The 21,287-nt window shown below is 38.9% G+C and overlaps 1 protein-coding gene across 1 annotated transcript in view; it reads right to left on the bottom strand.

Annotated features, from left to right (window-relative positions):
- Window positions 1-4,218: 4,218 nt before the first annotated feature.
- Window positions 4,219-21,287, bottom strand: part of CEP350 (centrosomal protein 350) — an 80,709-nt gene continuing 63,640 nt past the window's right edge. Inside the window, exons 30-39 of the mRNA XM_087726863.1 lie at window positions 20,515-20,726; window positions 16,463-16,607; window positions 15,891-16,051; window positions 15,418-15,554; window positions 13,163-13,245; window positions 10,262-12,234; window positions 7,878-8,279; window positions 7,519-7,665; window positions 6,403-6,525; window positions 4,219-4,730 (exon numbers count right to left, since the gene is read on the bottom strand). Coding sequence (XP_087582989.1) covers window positions 4,527-4,730; window positions 6,403-6,525; window positions 7,519-7,665; window positions 7,878-8,279; window positions 10,262-12,234; window positions 13,163-13,245; window positions 15,418-15,554; window positions 15,891-16,051; window positions 16,463-16,607; window positions 20,515-20,726 — 3,587 coding nt within the window. The 3' untranslated portion in view covers window positions 4,219-4,526. The remainder of the gene's footprint in view (window positions 4,731-6,402; window positions 6,526-7,518; window positions 7,666-7,877; window positions 8,280-10,261; window positions 12,235-13,162; window positions 13,246-15,417; window positions 15,555-15,890; window positions 16,052-16,462; window positions 16,608-20,514; window positions 20,727-21,287) is intronic.

Here is a 21,287-nt window from a genome sequence, read left to right as displayed (position 1 = left end):
GACCTCTGATAGGGAAGCAGGAACCATTGCAGAGGACGGCTGTGGAAGTGAGCCCATGGCAGAATGTGGAAGCTGGACACCATCTTCCCTAGAAGCTGCGACAATTGGAGGAACGGAACTGTGTGCTGCCGCCTGGTGGCTGAGACTAATTTGCATATGCTTGACCCTTCATTCCGGAGAAAAGAAGACCCTCCCTAGACTTCAGATGGAGGAGGCGAGTGGCAGAAGTCAGATGACTCTTTTTGGTATTTACCAGGAACCCGTGATCTTGGAGGGTCTGGAGAGTAGACTGACTGTCCCTGTTTGCCTGGTCTGTTGACCTGGAGAGCAACAATATGTCGTCTAGGTAGCAGAGAATGCGAATTGGTAGAGAGAGATGATGAGCTGCGATCACTGCGAGGACCTTTGTGAAGACCCTTGGGGCCAATGACAGGCCGAACGGGAGCGCCTGAAACTGGAAATGATTCCTGGCGTAGGAGAATCGTAGAAACTGCCTGTGCTCGGCCAAAATGAGGATGTGGTGGTATGCCTCCGTGAGATCCACCGAGGAGAGGAGGTCGTTTGGGCGAACACTCTCCAAGATGGACTGCAGGGAGTGCATTTTGAACCTCTGGTATACTATAAATTTGTTTGGAAATTTGAGGTCGAGAATTGCTCTCCAACCACCCCACCAAGACTTCGGCAGTATAAAGAGACGGGAGTAAAAACGCCATCCCAGTTGGTTGGGAGGCACCTCCTCGATGGCCTGAATCTGGAGATGCCGAATGGCCTTTTCCACCAACCTTCTTTTGATGGTGTTTTTGGAAACCTTACACGTGACGAAGTACTGCGGGGGAGTGGAGAGGAACTCCAGAGCCAAGCCCAATCTGATTGTGCGGCGAATCCATGCATCACTGATGATGACATCCCAGCGGTCAGCAAAGGCCGACAGGTGACCCCCGTTGGGGAGAATGCCCAAGGAGTCACTTCTGCTTCCGGAAGGGGGATTGGAATTGCCTTTGTAGAGCTTCCTGGAGGAGAAGCGTTGGTTGTTCTTTCCTGACCTGTCATAAGAGGAGGATCCCTGTATGGGGGGTGCCTGAAATTGCGGACGGGAGTAACTGAAACCCCCGGCCGAGCCCCGAAAGGGCTGCCTGCGAAAAAAGAGGATTTATTATCAGATTTGCGAGTAGCCGAAAACAGAATCTTCCTTTTATCTTTGGATTCAATCAGAAGAGGCTCAAGAGGAGGCCCAAAGAGACGCTCAGCAAAAAAGGGAGAAGAGGCAAGCCTCCATTTTGCTCTGGCATTCGCCTGTCATTGCTTCAACCACAAGAGACGGCGGGTGGGCACAGAAAAGGCAATGGCCTTGGAAGCGAAGCGAGCTGCATCCAAAGAGGCATCCGCTGAATACGCCATTGCAGCGTTAAGCTTATTAATGTCTTGGTGTGATCTAATATCAGAAGGTGGGAGCCTGTCCTGAAGCTGTTTAAGCCAATGTAGAGCAGCCCTCTTGAAGGAGGCGGCAGAAGAAGCCGCCCTCACTGCCCATGCTGAGGCCTGATGACCCTTGACCAGGGTTTGCTCAAACCTTTTGTCCTCCAGTCGGAGGGCATCCTCCGGAGCCGCTGTAGCAGTGTTTGGAGAAGAGATAGCAACCACAGGTGGGGGGGTCTATGGATGGCACCTCCAATACCTTTGAGAACTCAGGACCAATATTATACAAGTGCTTGTCCAGGGAAGAGGGGAGAGGCCCAGCCCCTGGGACACCCACTGATTCTGGACTACTTCCAGAAAGTGCTTTGGGGATGGGACGTCCTTTTCAACTGTAGGCCTGGAAAAGAAAGGCTCAGTAGTATCAGCTTTGTCCTGTTCCGTACTGGAAGTGGGCTTGGAGGCAGGGATGCCGGTCACGTTTTTTGCCTTGAAGAGAGCGAAATAAGACATGTTTAAACAGTCCCACCAATGAGGAAGGGGCATGAGTGAGGTCCTCATCATCTGAGAGGTCAGAGTCTCTTGAAACCTGCTCATCAACCTCTAAGACAGAAGCCTGGGAAAGAGAGTCAACAGGAGTCCCCTTTGCGAGGGAGGAATGTCCCTTGTGCTTCCTGGAAGATTTGGAAGCCTTTGAAGTAGAGACCACAGGAGCACAATGTTGCAGGCCAGCAGCAATGACCCTTTCTACGGCTGCTGAGATAATATCAGCCATATCAGAAGGGTAACAGGGCAGCCCACTGGGGCTCGGTGAAACAACCTCCAGCTCGGGAGTTAGACTCCTCTCATCCTCCGAGCCATCTTCCACTGGGAAGTCAGGCTGAAGTGGGGAGGCAGGTGTCGAAATTTCCCTATGTGTGTCAGTGGAAAGATCCTCAGGGGGATTTTGTGGCCTGGAGGAAGGAACCAAGGGAGGCTGGGGAGAAACCTCACAATGACGAGATTTAGTCTTGGCCTTGCGAGAGACTGAGGAAGAAACCACACTCTGGTCCTTACTAGGGGCCGGCTCCCAAGATACGCTGGACCTAGAAACCTTGGCAGGCCTGGAAGCATCCTCCCCCACCGAAGAACCCCTCTTCTTTGAACTGGACTCCTTGGGATTCGTAGGTGGTATAGTGGAAGGGGGAGAGTCCTGAAGGGACACAGGGGCACCCACATCCGAGGCATTGGCAGACATGGTATTCACGACCTCGTTGTGGTGACTCAAAATGGCCGCCGGACTTGCTGAGTGTCCAAGATGGTCGCCCGGAATCTTCATGTCCTCTGAGGGACAAGAAATAAAAACCAGCAATGCCGGCTAGTTCGCGCTGACCTCCTGGTCAGTTTAAGGCTGCTACGGCATTGGCGCACTGAATCCCGACAGCAAAAGCCAGAGATCAAAGGCAGCAATATTGGCGGCTCAGGGCAGCGATTCCGGAGTGTGAGGCTGTGCAAGTTGTTGTTGGTGACAGGAGGCTGCTGGAAAGTGCGAGGCGGCAATCTTATGATCAAACAGAGCCTTAAGACAGCGAGCAATGCAGGAGGCAGGAAGACGACCGCCAGGTAATGCGTGTTGAGAAAAGCAGCAAAAGTGGCTGAAGGGATATACCTGTGAGCCCAATTCTCCGTAGAGGCTAGGGAACTAGTCCCGATCTCAATCTCCCTCCCACCAAGCTCCAATCAACAATTTTAGAAAATTTTGGAATTTGGAATAGCAATATGTCAAATAAGAACGAATTTAAGAAAAAATGTACAATTAATAGCAAAAACCTATTGGAGAGATCATTAGACACAGCCAATCCAAGGAACGGACTGAGTCTAAGCTGGGAGGAGTAGCACAGAGGGCGTGACTGATCAATTTGGTAGACCCAGTCCTATTGGATACTGGCTGGAATAACCCATGTCTGGATGATGTCTCCACTTACTGGGAGAATATTTTGTATTCCCTGGAGAAAGCCTTGGGGGTGGAGGAGGAGGAATGGAGGCAGTAACTGGGTTTAATAGTGGCCCACTCTAACAGTCATGAAAATCTTGGCAAAAGGGCTTCTGACTTCCTATTTCCCTTCCCAAGTACATTAGTTTGATGTAACATGTGCCTCTTCACAATCCGTTTCTACCCCACCATGGGGAAAAAAGCCATACATTTAGATCTTTGTAGACTCTTGTCTCTGATGCATTTCTTGTACATAGTACGAGACCTCATTTTTATGAGACAGATGCATTCCTAATGTACAGATATTCTGACGTTTTAAATCCTGTAACAGTGCATTCATAGAGCACGCGGCAATTATTTTTTAGGAGTTTCAAAATAAGTTATAACAAATGACACAAGCATAAAAAAAATCAGGTCCAGAGTCAAACACTGAGTATCACTCTCTTTGGTACATACACTCCTAACCCTAGCTAGTTCAAGTAATGGTTTCACCAGTATATTACAGTAAGGTGGTAAGCAAGGGAGGAATCAAAGGGATCACTGGCCCACATTATGTAAGCATTTTTTTCCTATCTCTCACATATTAAAATCCTGAGAGAATCCTGAGTACCATTTACTTAGGAGCAGCTGGTGGTTCACTGAGGAAAAAAAAAACAAATATAGTGGAAAAGTAGAAAAAGGATCCCAGATTAACAGTTTAAGAAATGGAAATAGAAATTTTGAAAAAAAAGGAGCGTAACTCCTCAGCTCCGCATGCATTAATCCAATGACAGAAAATCCACAATGAGACCAAAAAGATTAAAATTACGTAAGAATGAGGAACAGATACTCGGTTGGACTGACATACACTTTTAAGTCAGAAAACAGAGTTATAAATTACACATAAAACAAAAGTTGAACAGTTATTAAAATGAAGAACGTTTACTAGTAACTGGAGATTCCATCGCTGGGTAATCTTGGTGCTCCATCCCAACCATTTTCAGACTGCCAATATCGAAAGAAGAAGAAACGCCAAGTATTATTGTACATACTGAATTGGCAAAAGGATTTTTTTTGGGGGGGGGGGGGGGAGACTTTTTGGAACAAATCCAATGTAGGGGATCCAAAGGCAGCACAGGAAGAGGAGACGATGTAGCACTTCTCAGCCAGTCAATTTGGCTGGCTGAGCCAAATTGGTTTGACGTTCGACAATCAACAATTTCTTTTTTTCATAGATCCGATTGAGGACATCAATGGTGTCTCGAATTAAGGCCTCAAAAATCCCATCTGCTAGCTGCATCTTCACATACAGCTCATCTTCATCATAGTTCACCCACTGAGCCTCTTCTTCATATAATTCTTGAACCTTAGAATTGGAAAAGGAAGGAAGAGAAGTCACCACTATTAATATACTACCCTGTAGACACATACAATAAAAATTATTATTGTAAATCCATCTAACCATCATTTTACAAAAGCTACGGATTTTCAATGACTCACGGGAAATAAAATGAATAATAATTCCCAGATATATTACGATTAAAAGAAAATTTTTAAATAGGACACTATCACTATTTATGAAGTCATTAAGTCAACACTAACTTTCAATCAATCATTCATTCAATCAATCAATCAGAATCTCTTATCAATGACTTTAGACCAGTGTTTCTCAACGTTGGCAACTTGAAGATGTCCGGACTTCAACTCCCAGAATTCCCCAGCCAGCGAATGCTGGCTGGGGAATTCTGGGAGTTGAAGTCCGGACATCTTCAAGTTGCCAACGTTGAGAAACACTGCTATAGACATTCCAATACACCAGGCTTTGGTGTGACTCATATTGCTCTGAAATTACTTGTGTTACTTCTGAAGTGTTAGTAACTTTAAGCCTGTTCATGCTTTGCAACAATGCCAGCATTATTAAATAGTTCCACATCCATTAAAGTTATGGCAGACAATATTTTCTCACTCCTCTCCTTCCTCTCAGCTCATTAATTTTTCTTTCATATATTTATTTTGCAATTTGATTTTCATTCTCAATGTACATTTATAATGGTCACTCATTTTTGTTTTCACTTTACATTTCCTGAACAGCTATGCCTTCTTAACCTTATCTCTTGCTTTATCATGTGTATTTAAATACCCAATTCCTAAGAAATTAAACATACCTTTGCTTTTTTTAAATTTAATCTACTCTTATTTTCACTTTAGAAAGTGGTTAGAAGCACACTTTGCCATTGATGTTTATTCTTTACAATAGTACCCATTGCCTTTCTACCAGCAATTACAAATCTTGAACTTCTCCATCAATTTCCCCATCTGTAATAAACATTTCCCAACAAGCATGCCTTCATCTCTTTGATCTATTTCTTTTTGCCATTCATGAACAATCTGCAACCATTCACACGATTTTTGTGTTAAAAACAATAATCGTATTTCTTGTTGTATCTGCTGAAAATCAATCTGGGTTCTCAACCAACAACAAGTCACCATTTTTCCCAGAAGTATATATATAATTAGGTTATCGAACAACATGCCTCTTATGTCACAATCATATTCCTGTACCTATAAATACATTAAACAATCAAACAGCCTACTATACAGTGAGTTGGTTCTGCTTGAAGTGTCCTATATACCGTACACTTATAAATAATAATAATAATAATAGGCCCCTGGATGGGGCCCGACTAATAACCAATGCCAAATCCGGCGAAACAACAGGCCGCTGTGATACAATTGTACAATAATAATAATCCTTATTCTGCTTAAAGATCTAAATTTGGAAATGCCCAATTTTAGTTGATATTTATCCATAGTTTATATGGATGAGTACACACAAGGAAAATATGGCTGTTCAAAAGCACAGAAAAGGACACATTTGCCTGTCTACAATCGTTCTCCTTAGGAGGGCTGAAAGTAAATCTGGGAAAGAACAAGCTAATATGTAAACAACATTAGATCGAATCCATGCTTTCAAACCATGCAGATTGCTAGGTATTTATGCCTGACTACAATGCATAATTCAAAAACCAATTACTAACCAATATTTGATCCACTCTATCCTTTTTTTTCCGTCCAAATTTCATCGTTTTTTGCCAGTCTGTTTTATTATTTGATTCATTTCTCAAATTTAAGAGCTTTAAAACCTCAGCTGTTATAAAGACCTTGGGTAAAGAAGAAGAAAAAAAGAATGCTAACTAAATACATTTTCTCTAGTTGTAATGTTCAATTCTACAAGCAGCTTTCAGGGAGAAGATTACTAGTGAGGTCGTAGGCATGGCGTATATGTAACAGAAAACACATTGAACTGCTAGGTAATTACAACTATAGTAAAGCAACTTGATAGGTAATTCTAGAAATATCCATGAAGTTCATTATGAATTATGACACTGATTCAACTGTTGTATATTCCAGTATATAGATAAATGCAGCACCAGGCATTTTTTGGAACTATCCTCACCTCTTGACTTATTAATTCAGATATAGCTGTTATTAGTTGCTGTATTAGAAGGGTTTTATATACTGGTTATCATTCATTGTATTTTTTGAAAAAAAATATTGCATGTTACATGTAAGCTATGATGGATTTGTAACTGGAACAGTTAAATATTGACAATTAAAGCCTTTATTGTTTTAGTTTTAAGAAATAGAAGCATCAATCTATATCTTGTTTCAAACTAATATTTAAGTGAAATCAACAGTACAGTAAGAAACTATAGTGAAAAAATGAGAGATAGTATCATATGAATACTCATCTTGGAATATGACTGATAGCGTAAGAAAATTATATTTTTTTCCAAATAAAAAATAATTTATTTTTCAAATAAAAATGCATGATAAAACTCCACCAGACTTCACATTCTACCTCAAGTTCTAGATCAGTTGTTCTCAGCATAGACTGTGGGCTCCTGGGAGTGCCCAACACCTTTTCAGAAAGTCAATGAAGACAAATAAAGCTTTTAAAACTTCTCTGTTTTCAACCTTAATAAATATTCATAAATATAACCCATGTAAACCAAAGCTCTTTGGGGCCCTCAATCATTTTTAAGAATGTAATGAGGTCCTGAGACCAGAACATCTGAGAACCGCTATCTAGGTGAACTGCACTTTATTTCTATAAATATAATTAAAGTTCAAGCTATTAATCTTATGCCTACTTTTATTTCTTCAAGATTTCTTGGATCTCTAACTCGTCGATAGTAACCAGAAATTATCCTCCTGGGCTTCATCCATAACGGCCGATTCAAATTTGGATCTTCTGAAAAGATTTCTTCAAAAATCTCTCTCGTTAAATCAAACACAAGCTTGATAAAAACAAAAGAAACATTGTATTTACCATTGTATATTATAATACAGTATCATTTTTCCAACGAACCAAACAAAACTATTAATGATTTATGCTGAATTCTAGCTATGCAGCAAGTGGAATATACTTTTTTTTAAAAGATTGGGGTCTCCTTTGGTACATTTTCTCTATTTTTAAACATTTCACAATAATCTGAGATAACTGCCATACCTGTTTACTAATTTGTTTATTAACGGTTTCAATGTCGTCATCTTGGGTGGATTCATTCATGTCTCTGTGGCTGCTGAGGGATCGAAGATCATGCCCCAACTCTTTGCATTTCCATAGTTTCTCAGTTGCTGCATGCACCAACTTCTCCACTTCTTCTGCAACGTATAGTGCATCCAAAGGTTCTTCACATGGCTTTTGTGACACTTTCGGCACTTCTATCTTAGGTAATACTTCTGATTCTTCGGCTTGGTTTTCAGGGAGCTGATGTGAACTCAAACCAAAATCCTCATCAGACCAATCTTGGTCATCTCCTAACACATTTAGATACTCCCTACTAAGTTCCAGCTCTGCCAGCCTCTTGGCAAGTTCTTCCTGTCCACTGGCACCAAATACAGGGCTTTCCTAAATAATAAAAAAGTGATTATTACTTAGAACCTTAATTATTCCCTGCACTATGCTCCTGATTTTGATAAATATTATCCATCAATGCTTTAAGATTTAATGATATATAGTCATATGTCCGGTTGTTTGTTCTTAGGGTAAAAGAAAATGGGATGTAGAGAAAGTATAATGGTCTTTTACTAGGGAACCCATGGAGGTATGCCCTTGCTAGGTGACCATATAGGGCAAGTCACATGTGAAAGCCCCAGTTAGCTAAATGGAAATGATACAACAGCAGTAACTCATGGATTGCATCCGTAACAGAGAAACAATATTCAGGAATACAATTCTATACCCAGAAAAATACTTAACATGGAAAAATGTATTGACTAGGATTACAACGATCCATATTAAATTCCTTATTTTCCTACTTCATTGTATTCTTTGAGGATATAACTAGATAGAAATATAGGTACATTGATTTTTGCATCTTCAAGAAAGGCAGGATATAAACACAAATAAATAAATGCAGTTCTTGTTCATCTAGTTTTTACTTTCATGGATTTTAAAAAAAGCAATGTGAGTTCAGTTGTTAGGACCCCAAATTTAAAAAAAGTAAACCAAACGTTCTAAATCAGTGTTTCTCAACCTTGGCAACTTGAAGATGTCCGGACTTCAACTCCCAGAATTCCCCAGCCAGCATTCGCTCCTATCCTTACATGAAACACAACCCCCCAACCAATCAGAACACACCTCCATCCAATCAGAACACACCTCCCCCCAATCAGAACACAGCCAAGCTCCCACCCAATCAGCTCAACCCCCCACTGGCAGTTAAAAGGAAGAAACAGCCGAGATCTCACATTGCTCCTGGAAGCACGAAGCCTGAAGATGACGAATGAGGCTTCGTCGAAACGTCGCCAGGACACCACCAATTTTACGCGGGAGAAAACTCGAATAACTAAAGACCTACATACTAACACCCGTGAAAACCTCAGAAAAACACACACACACAGGCACACACACATATATATCCTGAAAGAAACTCTTGTTCCAGATTTACATGATGTTAGGGGATATGAGATTCACAGGTGGCTCTTTTTGATAGTGGCCCTGTGCTTTGGAACGACCTTTCTCTCAATACCAAACTTGTTTCCACATTTAAACTTTCCAAACAGTTTTGAAAATAAATGGTGCGGTGTTTTTTGGAAGAATCTATAGAGACAAAGATGATGATATTGAATGTTTCAGCTATTGTTATTTATCTAACACACTGTTGTGTTTGTGATGTATTTCTAGTGAAATGTTGGTTTAATTTTACTTTATATTACTGTGGTACTGCTGTGGTTTTAATTACCCTATTGTTATGTTCTTGATCTGTTGTGAACTATGGAGAGTCTGATTAGTGTGTACAAACATGATAAAAAGAAAGGTGATTAAAAACAAACACAAATGTGAAACACAAACATTTGTTGTTAAGACATAGCTTATTAGTAACTTTCAAATTTCATAACTGAAGCATTACTCTAGGGTTCCACCACAAAACCGCGGACGACAAAACCGCGGACGATGAAAGCGCGTATGTGACGTCATCACAGCGCGTTGAAAAAGATCGAAAAATGTAAAAATAAAGCGAAAACCTTACCCTAACCCCCCCAAACCTAACCCTAAACCTAACCCTAACCCTTAACCTAACCCTAAACCTAACCCTTAACCTAACGAAAAACCTAACACTAACCCTTAACCTAACGCTAAACGTAACGCTAACGCTCTAAACCTAACCCTAACCCTTAACCTAACTCTAACCCTAACCCTTAACCTAACCCTTACCTTTATGTGAATCGGCTTGCTGTAATTTAATTTTTATTTCAATTTTTCGATCTTTTTCGTCGCGTTGTGATGACGTCACATACGCGATTTCGTCGACCGCGCTTTTGTGGAACGCGCTTTTGACGGGTCACGTTACTCTAGTCTTACTTATCTTAATTATGAACTATACTTACTGGTCTTGGACACATATCTGGGGAAGACACTTCTTCTCCATCATCCAATTCTGATGCCACTAAAAACCTCTGCTGTTCATTAAATGCCAAGTTCTTTTCTTGGACAGCACCGAGTTCTTGATTGCTAAAATGGATCTTCTCATTCCTTGCCTTTTTGATTTGCTGAAATTGATTGACTGTGTCTTTCACAAAACCTTGCAGGAGACTGTCAGCCAACAAACCAACTCTTTCCTGTCGATCTAGTACATCTTCCTTTTCTTGGGATGGGACTTTAAGTTGGGCTTCCAGTTGGCTTCTTTCTTTGGTCAACAAGTCCAGAAGTGGTGTTGCAGATTTCTCCAGATTACTGGAAGAAAATCTGTTTTCTGTTTGCTCTTGCCAAACAGACTGTTGCTTCCATTTCTCAGGAAAACTGTTGTCCAAAATCCCTCCTACTTCAATAGCGGAATTTTCTTTGTGGATGTTTGAAATGGCTGGAGGTAACATACTATTATCATTTTTAGAGGATTTGAGAGAGTCAAAGTCACTGGTTTCTTGATCAAACTCATTATCAGGACTAATAACTACCACACAGCTCCTTGATTTATTGAAATTTATGTAATCTCCAGCTCCAATTGAACTTTTTAAGGCCAATGAGTCTTTTGGAGATTTCTCATTTGAATTTCTTTCATTCTTTTCTTTTTCAAGACCGTCTAAGCCTCCCTGATTTGTTTTGGGTTGATTATCTAGTTCACGCTTAAAGAAAGAATTTTCATTTGAATCTAAGTTATTACCAACACTTTCTGAAAAAAGAGATAAATTTTGTGGAGGGGCAAAAATACCATGCTTTTCTTTACAGTCAAAATATTGAATATCATTGAAGGAGCCATTATTGTATCCATCAGGTTTGTCCAACTCTACACCAGCCCAAAAACCTGTATCAAAATTTGTCCGACCTTTAAATTTCAGTGTTCCAAGGTGGAGATTACTCACAAGAACTCGGTCACCAATGTTGAAACCTAGTAAAATATCTTCTTGTTCTCCTGATGATGCCCAAGATGAATCTTCATCATCATCATCATCATCATCAGGTGGTTCTTTCTCCACATCACCACATTCTTTATTTTTCACAAATTCTGTTGGTGACTGAAGTTCCAACAATCTTTCTGATTGAATGCTACCAACTACAGACAAAGATTTTTCACTGAGACATTCACTTATTTCATCATCACTTCCAAAACCAGGGGATTCACCCCTAGGAGGTCTTGTGTACAGAGAGTTCTCTGCCTGTGATCCTGCATCTTGTCTGAAAGATAATGTAGGCTCTTGGAAAATATCTCTTTGATATTCAGTAAGAACTATCTCACTTTTTGATATATCTGTTCCTAAGGAAGACTCTTCAAAATCACTAGAATATGATTGCTCTTCGCAAATGGAAATCTGTTCTGAAACCAGGGAATCATCTTTCAGTGTATCTTTCCCCAGCCTATCAGTGGATTTGACTGATGTAATATTTTCATCATCCTCGAACGTTTCACTTGGCATCTCCTTGATTTCCTGCACACTTTTGCATTCCAAGACAAACTGATCCTTTTCCAACAGCTCAGTCTCTGGAGGGACTTCTTTCTTTAAAGGACTTGAGTTGTTTTGATTTAAATCAAAAACTGGGGCATTAGATATTTCATAAGCCTGGGAAAGTATTTCAACCTCTAATTCTTTTGATTCTGCTGTCTCTTGCACTATAGCGGGAGAATCATAACTCACTGCATCTTCAGGCTTATTCATTGATATGGGAGATATTTTGCTTGTGTTTTCTAAGTCTTTGAGAATAGATGAGGAGAGTACACTATCCAAATCATCGGATTCTGCTATAGATTTTCTTCGGGTTTTGAGGACTCTGGATGCTGTATGAGATTGCTTCCCTTCATGAATCTCTTCTTCTGTGAATTTCATGATGTTTATAGACACAGATTGCTCAAAATGTGACACAGCATCTTAAGAGAATAAAACAAAATCAATTGTGCACTTTTATTTAGCATTATTAAAGTAAAAAAATCTGGGTGTTATAGGAAAAAACTGAAATTCTTACTAGAGAATGCTAACCTAACCTGCATGAATATTCCACTGTTTACATATAAATAGCTAAAGTATAACCTAAACACAATATCCCAATAAAAATTATAATCAATAACACTTCATACATTCTTTTATTCTACTATGCATAGGAATTAACAGACCCTAAAATAGTTCCAAAGATTTTAAATTTGTATAAATGTTCCTTTTAAATTTCTTGTATAATAAATGAGGTGATTGTTTTGAGATGTTTGATCTTTTCTTCCCTATTTGATACTTTATTAAACTAAAATGTTTATTAAAAGATTCTAGAATGAAGAAGTGTGAGCAGAGAGACACATAGTGAACACAAATAAATTATCTAGTGTTACTCTGAATCCCTATCTTGTTTCTTTCTAAAAAGCTATCAACTCCAGTTCAGGCATAGTGCAAACTCAATAGTGTCAGAAGAGATTCTTATACTTATTTAACCACTCTGAACTAAAATTGCCTGGTATCAAGTACTAGCATTCTTCTTTGATTTTTTTTGAAGAACTATTATAAATAAAATTGCTAGAAAATATGCATAATATCTTATAGAAAATAAAATACATTTTTTAGAATTTATACTGAATATAAAATAATTCAATAGATTCTTACTTATTGCAACACTAGGGAGAAAGTTCTCATTTTTTTTAAAAAAAAGTGTTAATTAAAAACAATAATAAAATCTATTAAATTCACTTGCTTGTTTTTCAATTAAATTTTTTTTAAAAAATACTTTTAGTTGAAATTATTTTAAGCACATTCGGTATATGAAGATAACTTGTGTAATTTTAATATTAAGCAAGTAACTTCCAAGATACATACCAATATGTTCTGCAATAGATTCCAAAGATCCTCTAGAACGTTCAGAATCAGTGAGCGATTTCCAACTTTTGGATGTTTCAGACCTGAAAAGAGGTTTTGAATAGATCACTCGCACGTGTACTCACAGATATTAACAATTTGAAAATATTGTACACTACATCAGAATTAACAAAATAAAACACAGGCAACTAGGAGAAATATTTTTTTTTTAAAAAAATACATCTAATATTTAATCCAGAGATTTGAATAGTGCAATTCACTCAAAATCTATAGCTCAATTAAGATTTGAAATCAGATTCTAGTCTCACTGCTCTAGAACACTCTACATGGGGCTGCCCTTGAAGAGCATTCGGCGACTTCAGCTAGTCCAGAATGCAGCCGCGCGAGCGATTGTGGGTGCACCTCGTTTCATCCACGTAACACCTATCCTTCGCGAGCTGCACTGGCTGCCTGTTGATCTCCGGGTACGATTCAAGGTGCTACTTATCACCTATAAAGCCCTTCATGGTACTGGACCTGGGTACTTGAGAGACCGCCTACTGCCAATTACCTCCACTAGACCGATACGATCGCATAGATTAGGCCTCCTCCGAATTCCATCATCCAGCCAGTGTAGACTGGCAACTACCCGGAGGAGAGCCTTCTCGGTGGCTGCTCCGAACCTCTGGAACGAACTCCCCGTGGAGATTCGGACCCTCACCACCCTCCAGTCCTTCCGCGTCGCCCTAAAGATCTGGCTGTCCCGGCTGGCCTGGGGTTAAGATTCTGACCCCACTCGAATTGTGTGACTGTTGTGTTTCTTTTAAAATGTTGTATTGTCCTTATGTTGGAAATTGTTTATCCTTCCCCCCCCCTTTTTTTTTTTTTGAACTGTGAGCCGCCCTGAGTCCCCCTAGGGAAAAGGGCGGCATACAAATAAAGGGAAAATGAAAAATGAAATGAAACACAGGTCTATTCAGTAGCCACAAGGTTTCTATGTTTTGGACATAGTTGCATGCCTATTACAAAATATGTCAGGAGATTATTATAATTTTCCCTTTTGTTAAGCTTTTGCTTTTAATTTCTAGGGAGTGGGATAATAGTTATATCTGGCACCCCGAAGGAAGGTATGGCATTGGGAACTAGAGCTAACAGGATTTTGTTTACAGTTCTTTCTCAATCTGAGATTGGTTACCATAACAGAAAACTGATTAATTCTAAGTCCCGCAACTGACTCCTGGGCAGTGCATAGCAAAATATCTGTCAATGGGAATGTGGTCCTGATAAATCATATTGACCTGGTATGTATTGCTAGAATTGGGTTTGGAAAGGAAAAACATATCCAACTTTTTCAAGTTATTTGCAGCAACATAGGATTGAGGGGGAAGAAGTATTCTTTGCATTAGTTTATTTTATTTTATTATAAAATTATTGGCCTCCCATATTACCATAAGGTAACTCTGAGCGGTTACAGACAAAAAACAAAACCCAAAATACATTTACATTAAAACCTGAATAAATCAAACCCACAGATTAAAATCAAGGACACATGGAGAGGATAGCAACAGAATGGGTTACTTGATCAATCACATCCACTGTGCTTTTTCCCACATTGGGGTTGCAGGCCAACTGGCAGAGCCAGGTCTTTAGGCCCTTACAAAAGGATAGAAGGGCTGGGCGCCAACCTCACATCAGGGGAGCAAGATATTCCAGAGGGCAGGAGCAACAGCAGAGAAGGCCCTCCTCCTGGACCCCATCAGCCAGAACAATTGGCTGACGGGACCCACAGCATGCCAGCACAAGTGGGACGGGGCCAATTCCACTGGGGTTAGACAGTCCCTCAAATAACCTGATCTGTTCTGACCCCCCTTTCTCCGTCCAGGAATGACAGCCAAAAGCCGCATAACTCAAAAAGTTTCTTTTAATCAGTCCAAGCTCCTGTTGGCTGCAAGCCCAAATAAACAAAGATAATAGCTCTGGCAAAAGTCCTATAACTCATAACAAAATGCAAACCCGGCTTCTCTTAAACCTCTATTAACTTATAATACCCTCTTTCCTCTGGCACATGTATTTCTGCATACAAAATTATATACCAAAATTTATTTGGTCAGTCTCTTAGCATGAATTCATCCAAATATTTCTTTTGATCAGCATCTCAGATAAATATGCATGCATATAAGTTTCCTCCCCTTGAAAGAGACACAAACTCTTTCTAGGCTGCTAATGGCGTTCATTTAGAAAGGCCATCATGCATTAACTTTAAGCCATTACTTTACCTGTGAAGTGGTGGGGGTTTGATCTTTGGTTTCTCAGGAACTGAGGTTGGAGTTTTGATTTGAGGTTTAGCTGTTGGTGTTGTCTCCAAATCCCGATTCAATTCTTCTTCCGTTTTCTTGATGAATTCATCATAGGTCTGATGATGGACAAAAAAAAAGACATTAGGAAGACTTAAACATTATCTTATTCTTTATTAAATTTGTTTTCAAATATTAATCGTATTGAATATTGAAATTTGGAATTGTGTGTGTGCATGCATGCCTATAAGATATACAAATCATGATTATTATATAATTTAACCTATGAAGATAGATTTTGTTTTTGTTCAATATTGTTATATTACTATCAGTATCAAAGCAAACTGAAAAGGAAAAAAATATTCAGAGAAAACGAGGCAAAAGAAAACATGGGAATATCACTATGTAACATATACACACATTCTATTTAACATTTCTTTCAAATTAATTCTTACCTCTAACTGTTTGATCAAACTTGCCTCTTGAGCTTTAAGTTTCTCTTTGAGCCTCTTCTTCTGTTCTTTTTTCAGTCTATAAACAACAGACTTTTTTTTCCGGACTTGATCTTTCAGAGCCCAGATTCGACTTTCAATGTCACTTTGATCAGATGTGGTTTCTAAAAGAAATATAAAATATATTGTTTAGAAAAAGTATTTTATATTTGCATAAACCTACTTTACCTAATCACTGTTAAGAATCCAATCTCAATCATAATTACAATAAAATTATATCTTATTTATTAAAAACAGAATACAACTTCTAAATTTAAGTGATATTGTAAACTAAAGTGATAGAAACGATTTGTTCCTTTTACCCATTCCTATTCTTTCTCTGTAATCTTTCTGATCAGGGGTCTTCCCTTTTTCATTTCCTAAGTCGAAAATTGGTGGGAAATTGCAAATATGTTATATTTAATGCTGTAATCTACATAGAATTCAAGCCCCATCAATTCCAATGAAAAACTGAGACCCATTAAAAATAATTTAAATATGATTTAAAAAAAGGAAGTTGAAGCACTAATACTTACCTGATTGGGTCATGGATAAAGATTCATCAGACCAACTATATGAGATATCCTGAGATTTTGTAGATGACAACTGCTTTCCTAAAGACTTCTGTGTTTGTTTGTTTGACTCTTGCTTTGATAGAGATGCACTGCTTTTGCAAGGAGACTATGTCAAGATGAAAAAAAGAGCAAATAAGGATCACACACAAACACAAACACTAATTATAAACCGGGATGTATTTATAATTTACACTAACTACAAGCATGAACTTATTTTGATTTCTGTCTCTCTCAGGCAGGGGAGGGCAACTAGTTAGGGAAATATTGTTACTGGACAGAAAATGGCAAGGCTCTGATGGCCTCTTAGATAGCAATAGCAATAGCAGTTAGACTTATATACCGCTTCATAGGGCTTTCAGCCCTCTCTAAGCAGTTTACAGAGTCAGCATATTGCCCCCAACAACAATCCGGGTCCTCATTTTACCCACCTCAGAAGGATGGAAGGCTGAGTCAACCCTGAGCCGGTGAGATTTGAACAGCTGAACTGCTGAACTAGCAGTCAGCCTGAAGTAGCCTGCAGTACTGCACTCTAATCACTGCGCCACCTGGGCTCTATACCAAGCAAGGATTTCCAACAGGTGCTTGCCCTATGTCCTATACTGCTAGAAAGAGAGACTTTCTGGATTTCTGGTTTTTCAAGGTATCCGTTTAATCCTATTACGTCTAGAACCGAACATATATATGCGTGTGCTCTTTTTTTAAAAAAAAATGTTGTATAGAATGAAAATAATCATTCCTGGAGAATCTTTTTTATGGTTGGAATCTGAAGTAGATATCTGATAATATTTCCCACATTCTAATCATATGCTTGCAGTTCTGAATTGGAAAGAATTACTTCCCTGGAATTGTTCCAAAATCAAAGCTATGGGCCTTTTCTCCAGCACTCTTCAATTGGGGGCTCAGCAATTAAAGACATTGAGTTTGTCAGCGGGAGCTGATAGCCCAGGTTAGAGACTTGAGCACCATGCAACGAGATGAGCTCCTGTCCACCTACCACTAGCACTTAGACTTATATACCGCTTCACAGTGCTTTACAGCCTTCTCTAAGTGGTTTACAGAGTCAGCATATTGCCCCCAACAATTTGGGTCCTCCTTTTACCCACCTCGGAAGGATGGAAAGCTGAGTCAACCTTGAGCCTGGTGAGATTTGAACTGCCAAATTGCAGGCAGCCAGCAGTCAGCAGAAGTAGCCTGCAGTACTGCACTCTAACCACCGCACCAGTGACTCATCTAGCAGTTTGAAAGCATGTAAATGCAAGTGGATTAATAGGTACCACTTTGGTGGGAAGGTAACAGTGCTCTGTGCGCCTCTGGCATATAGCCATGCTAGTCACATGAACACGGAAAATGTCTTTGGACAAGATATGGCTCCCTCAGCTAAGAAACAGAGATGAACACTGCGCCCTAGAGCAGGACATGATCAGACAGGAAAACCTTTCCCTTAAATCTGCAAAAGACCTTGCCTACATGCTCAGAAAAACATTCACTTAGTGACTGTTCAAAGATACAAAAGCACTTAAAGAAGTGACATATGACCTGTTCTCACATGACCGCTGCAGCATCTCCATGGTCACATGATAAAATGTATGTGCTTGGCAACTGGCAAGCATTTATAACAGATTCACTGTCCTGGGTCATGCGATTACCCCTTGTAATCATTCCACCTGGCTTCCGACAAGCAAAGTCTATGGCGGATGTCAAATTCACTTAACAACTGCATGATTCACTTAATAATTGCAGGGATTCTCTTAATAATGTGGAGAAAAAAATAGTAAAATACTGCGTAATTCCTTTAACAATTGCCTTGCTTAACAACACAAATTTGGGGCTCAATTGTAGTCATAAATTGAGGTCTACCTATAGTTTCATTTCAACTATACTTAAAATATTGTTATGTTTTGAACTAGATCTAAGAAGACCTGAAAAACTGAAATGCAAAGAAATAAATAAAATGAAGGCACTATATAAAAATGATATGAAAAGCATAGAGAAAAGGTATTGAAAAGCGAAGAAAATGGGGGAAAATAAAGAAAAGATTAAGCTAAAGAGAAGTTAGGCAAAAGGTTTGGAGTTTTAAAGAGGATTTATGGGAGATTAAGAAGCAAAATAGGCACAGTAAGTCTCTTTTAGGCATTCAGTTTTACCTGTTAAAACACCTGAACCTCAGTCCCAAGTTGGGCCCTGTCCCTACCCATTTTTTAAATACAGCCCTGAAATGACTATTTGACTTGAAGATAATGAATTTTCTCTGATCCTTGAATAAGGTTTTGAATATTAAAAAGACTGGAAGTTATTATCCTTGGGATTCTCGATTTCACATTCAAGATTACTCCCATCTGTTTAGGAAGATTTTCATGGGTAGAAAATCAATAGAATCTCAATTTCTCGCAAGGTCTCATTTAAAAATTGACCTCCAACACCTCTTTCCTAACAGTACCCAAAGCACTTCAAAACTCTGTTTCTGAAATCTGAAGTCAAACTATGGAAACATTTTTTTGTGTGTGGTTTTTTTAAAGGGCAGTAAGCAGTAAAATAGTATTTAAGCTTCTGATATCACTAGCACTTACATTTATATACCACTCTATAGTGTTTTACAAAACTTTTCTGAGTGTTTTACAAATGTCATCATCTTGCCCCCAACAATCTGGGTCCTTCATTTTACTGATCTCAGAAGGATGGAAGGATGAATCAACCTTGAGCCCCTTAGGATTGAACTCCTGGCAGTGAGCACCGTCAGCTTTCAATATTGCATTCTAACCACTGTGCGAGATGCATTAACCCTATTTTACTAAAAAGAAAAGAAGGAAAGGGGAAAGAAAAACTTTCCCCAAATATAAAAAAGTGCTAAAATCTAGCTCTTGAGAGATGTTATTACGGGTAGTTCTTAACTTGTTTGACCTTTTGGAAAAAAAATGACTTATGATCTGTCCTTACAATCATTGCAGCATCTCCCCAGATGTTCATGATTTGGATGTTTGGCAACGGACATGTTTTATTGTGATCACCATTTACAACCTTCACAGAAGGATTCTGACAAGCAAACTCAATGGGGAAACCAGATTCATTTAGTGACTGTATTATTTGCCTAATGACCTGGGCAAAAAAAATGTGACTCATTTAATAGCATCATCACTTAATGAGGGAGGTTCTGGTGCCAGGTTTGGTCATAAGTCAAAGACCATCTGTATGTCGCTTCAACAGGGTTTCAGAGGCTGAAAAAATAGTTTAGGGTAATCCCACTCACAAAATGTTGCCTACTTCTGCTAATGACAAAAGTCACCACCTTTTCACCCTGTTTAGTCAGGTTTAGTGTTGTATCAGAAATCATTTCATCTCCTTTGTCCATCCAGTCTTAATTAAGATAGATTATAATATTTAATTCATTTTATGGTATTTGGAGATTAGGTCGCCTTTCCTATTTAGATGATCTCACATTAGATAGCAACACCCAATCAACAGAGAAAACTACAGTTTAGCCCTCACTCAGTGAATCTGAGAAGAAACTAGAAAAATATGAATTATGAGTGCATCTATTTCACCTTTTAACAATATATTTTGTACATTTTAACAGAATAGCAATAGTAATAGCAGTTAGACTTATATACCGCTTCATAGGGCTTTCAGCCCTCTCTAAGCGGTTTACAGAGTCAGCATATTGCCCCCAACAACAATCCGGGTCCTCATTTTACCCACCTCGGAAGGATGGAAGGCTGAGTCAACCCTGAGCCAGTGAGATTTGAACAGCCGAACTGCAGAACTGCAGTCAGCTGAAGTAGCCTGCAGTGCTGCATTTAACCACTGCGCCACCTCGGCTCATAAGAATTTAGCATGTTGTGCTACAATAAATACACACTGAACATTACTTTTATATTATGTGTCCTAGAAGTAGCTGGAATTAAGAATGAATATTTTTTTCTTTTTTAAAGAAAGTGTATGTTCATACATTTTATCGGGTTTATTTACTAATGTAATATAATATTCAAATTAAGCTTTTAATAATCAAATTCACTTACAGGTTTTCCAGTAGAAACCAAAGATTTCGGTTCTTCTGTATAAACTATTTCTTCAGTTATTGTGTGATCTAGGCTTCCAGGCTCATCTTTAATCTCAGAAACCTTTGATGGAATGGACTCAACAACTAGATTGCTCAATTCTTCTGGGACAGAGCTTTTGCTATTTAGATGAGAGCAAGGTGGCTTTGGGGAGTCTTCGTCACTGGCTGCGTCTGAGGGTAAAAAAAAAAAAAAAAGGAAAATGATCAATCCCTCAGAAACTTCCAGTAGTTTACTGACAGGCTTTTAAAAACATTTTGATAATAAAATGCTAAAAATTAAGAAGACACCACTGAACCTTTTATCTTTTTAAACGTATTTCATCACACAGTATTTGATATTAATTTTTACAATATTGATCAAGGGATATAACAGATATCATTCACCATTTACATTTTATAGTTTATAAACACAAAAGCAAATTTCACCTCTTGAAAAAAAACAGATGTATCCCTTACATTTATCACTATCTCAAATATCTAAATAAGAGTTATGTGCAAATAATTAGAACATTGTTAAAGAAGAATTGGGAAGAGCCTGTCTTATTTGAACCTTATTTAAATATTTAGTTTGATTTGCTGTTTTTGGTGAAGTTTGGGTTTAGATTAAAAGAGCTCTCTGAGGCCTTCAAAAACAATTCAGAAAGGTTATAGAAGCTCATGAGATTAGGAAGGGATTTAAAAAGATCTCCAAACAACTGGACATCAATTATTCCACTCCCCAGATCATCTACC

The sequence above is a fragment of the Thamnophis sirtalis genome, unplaced genomic scaffold, assembly GCF_051295495.1.
Source record: "Thamnophis sirtalis isolate CommonGarterSnake01/CBP01778 unplaced genomic scaffold, rThaSir2_p1.2 scaffold_12, whole genome shotgun sequence".
NCBI classification, from domain to species: domain Eukaryota; kingdom Metazoa; phylum Chordata; class Lepidosauria; order Squamata; family Natricidae; genus Thamnophis; species Thamnophis sirtalis.
Note: the sequence above shows the minus strand (reverse complement) of the source record. Positions and strands in the feature narration are given on the sequence as shown.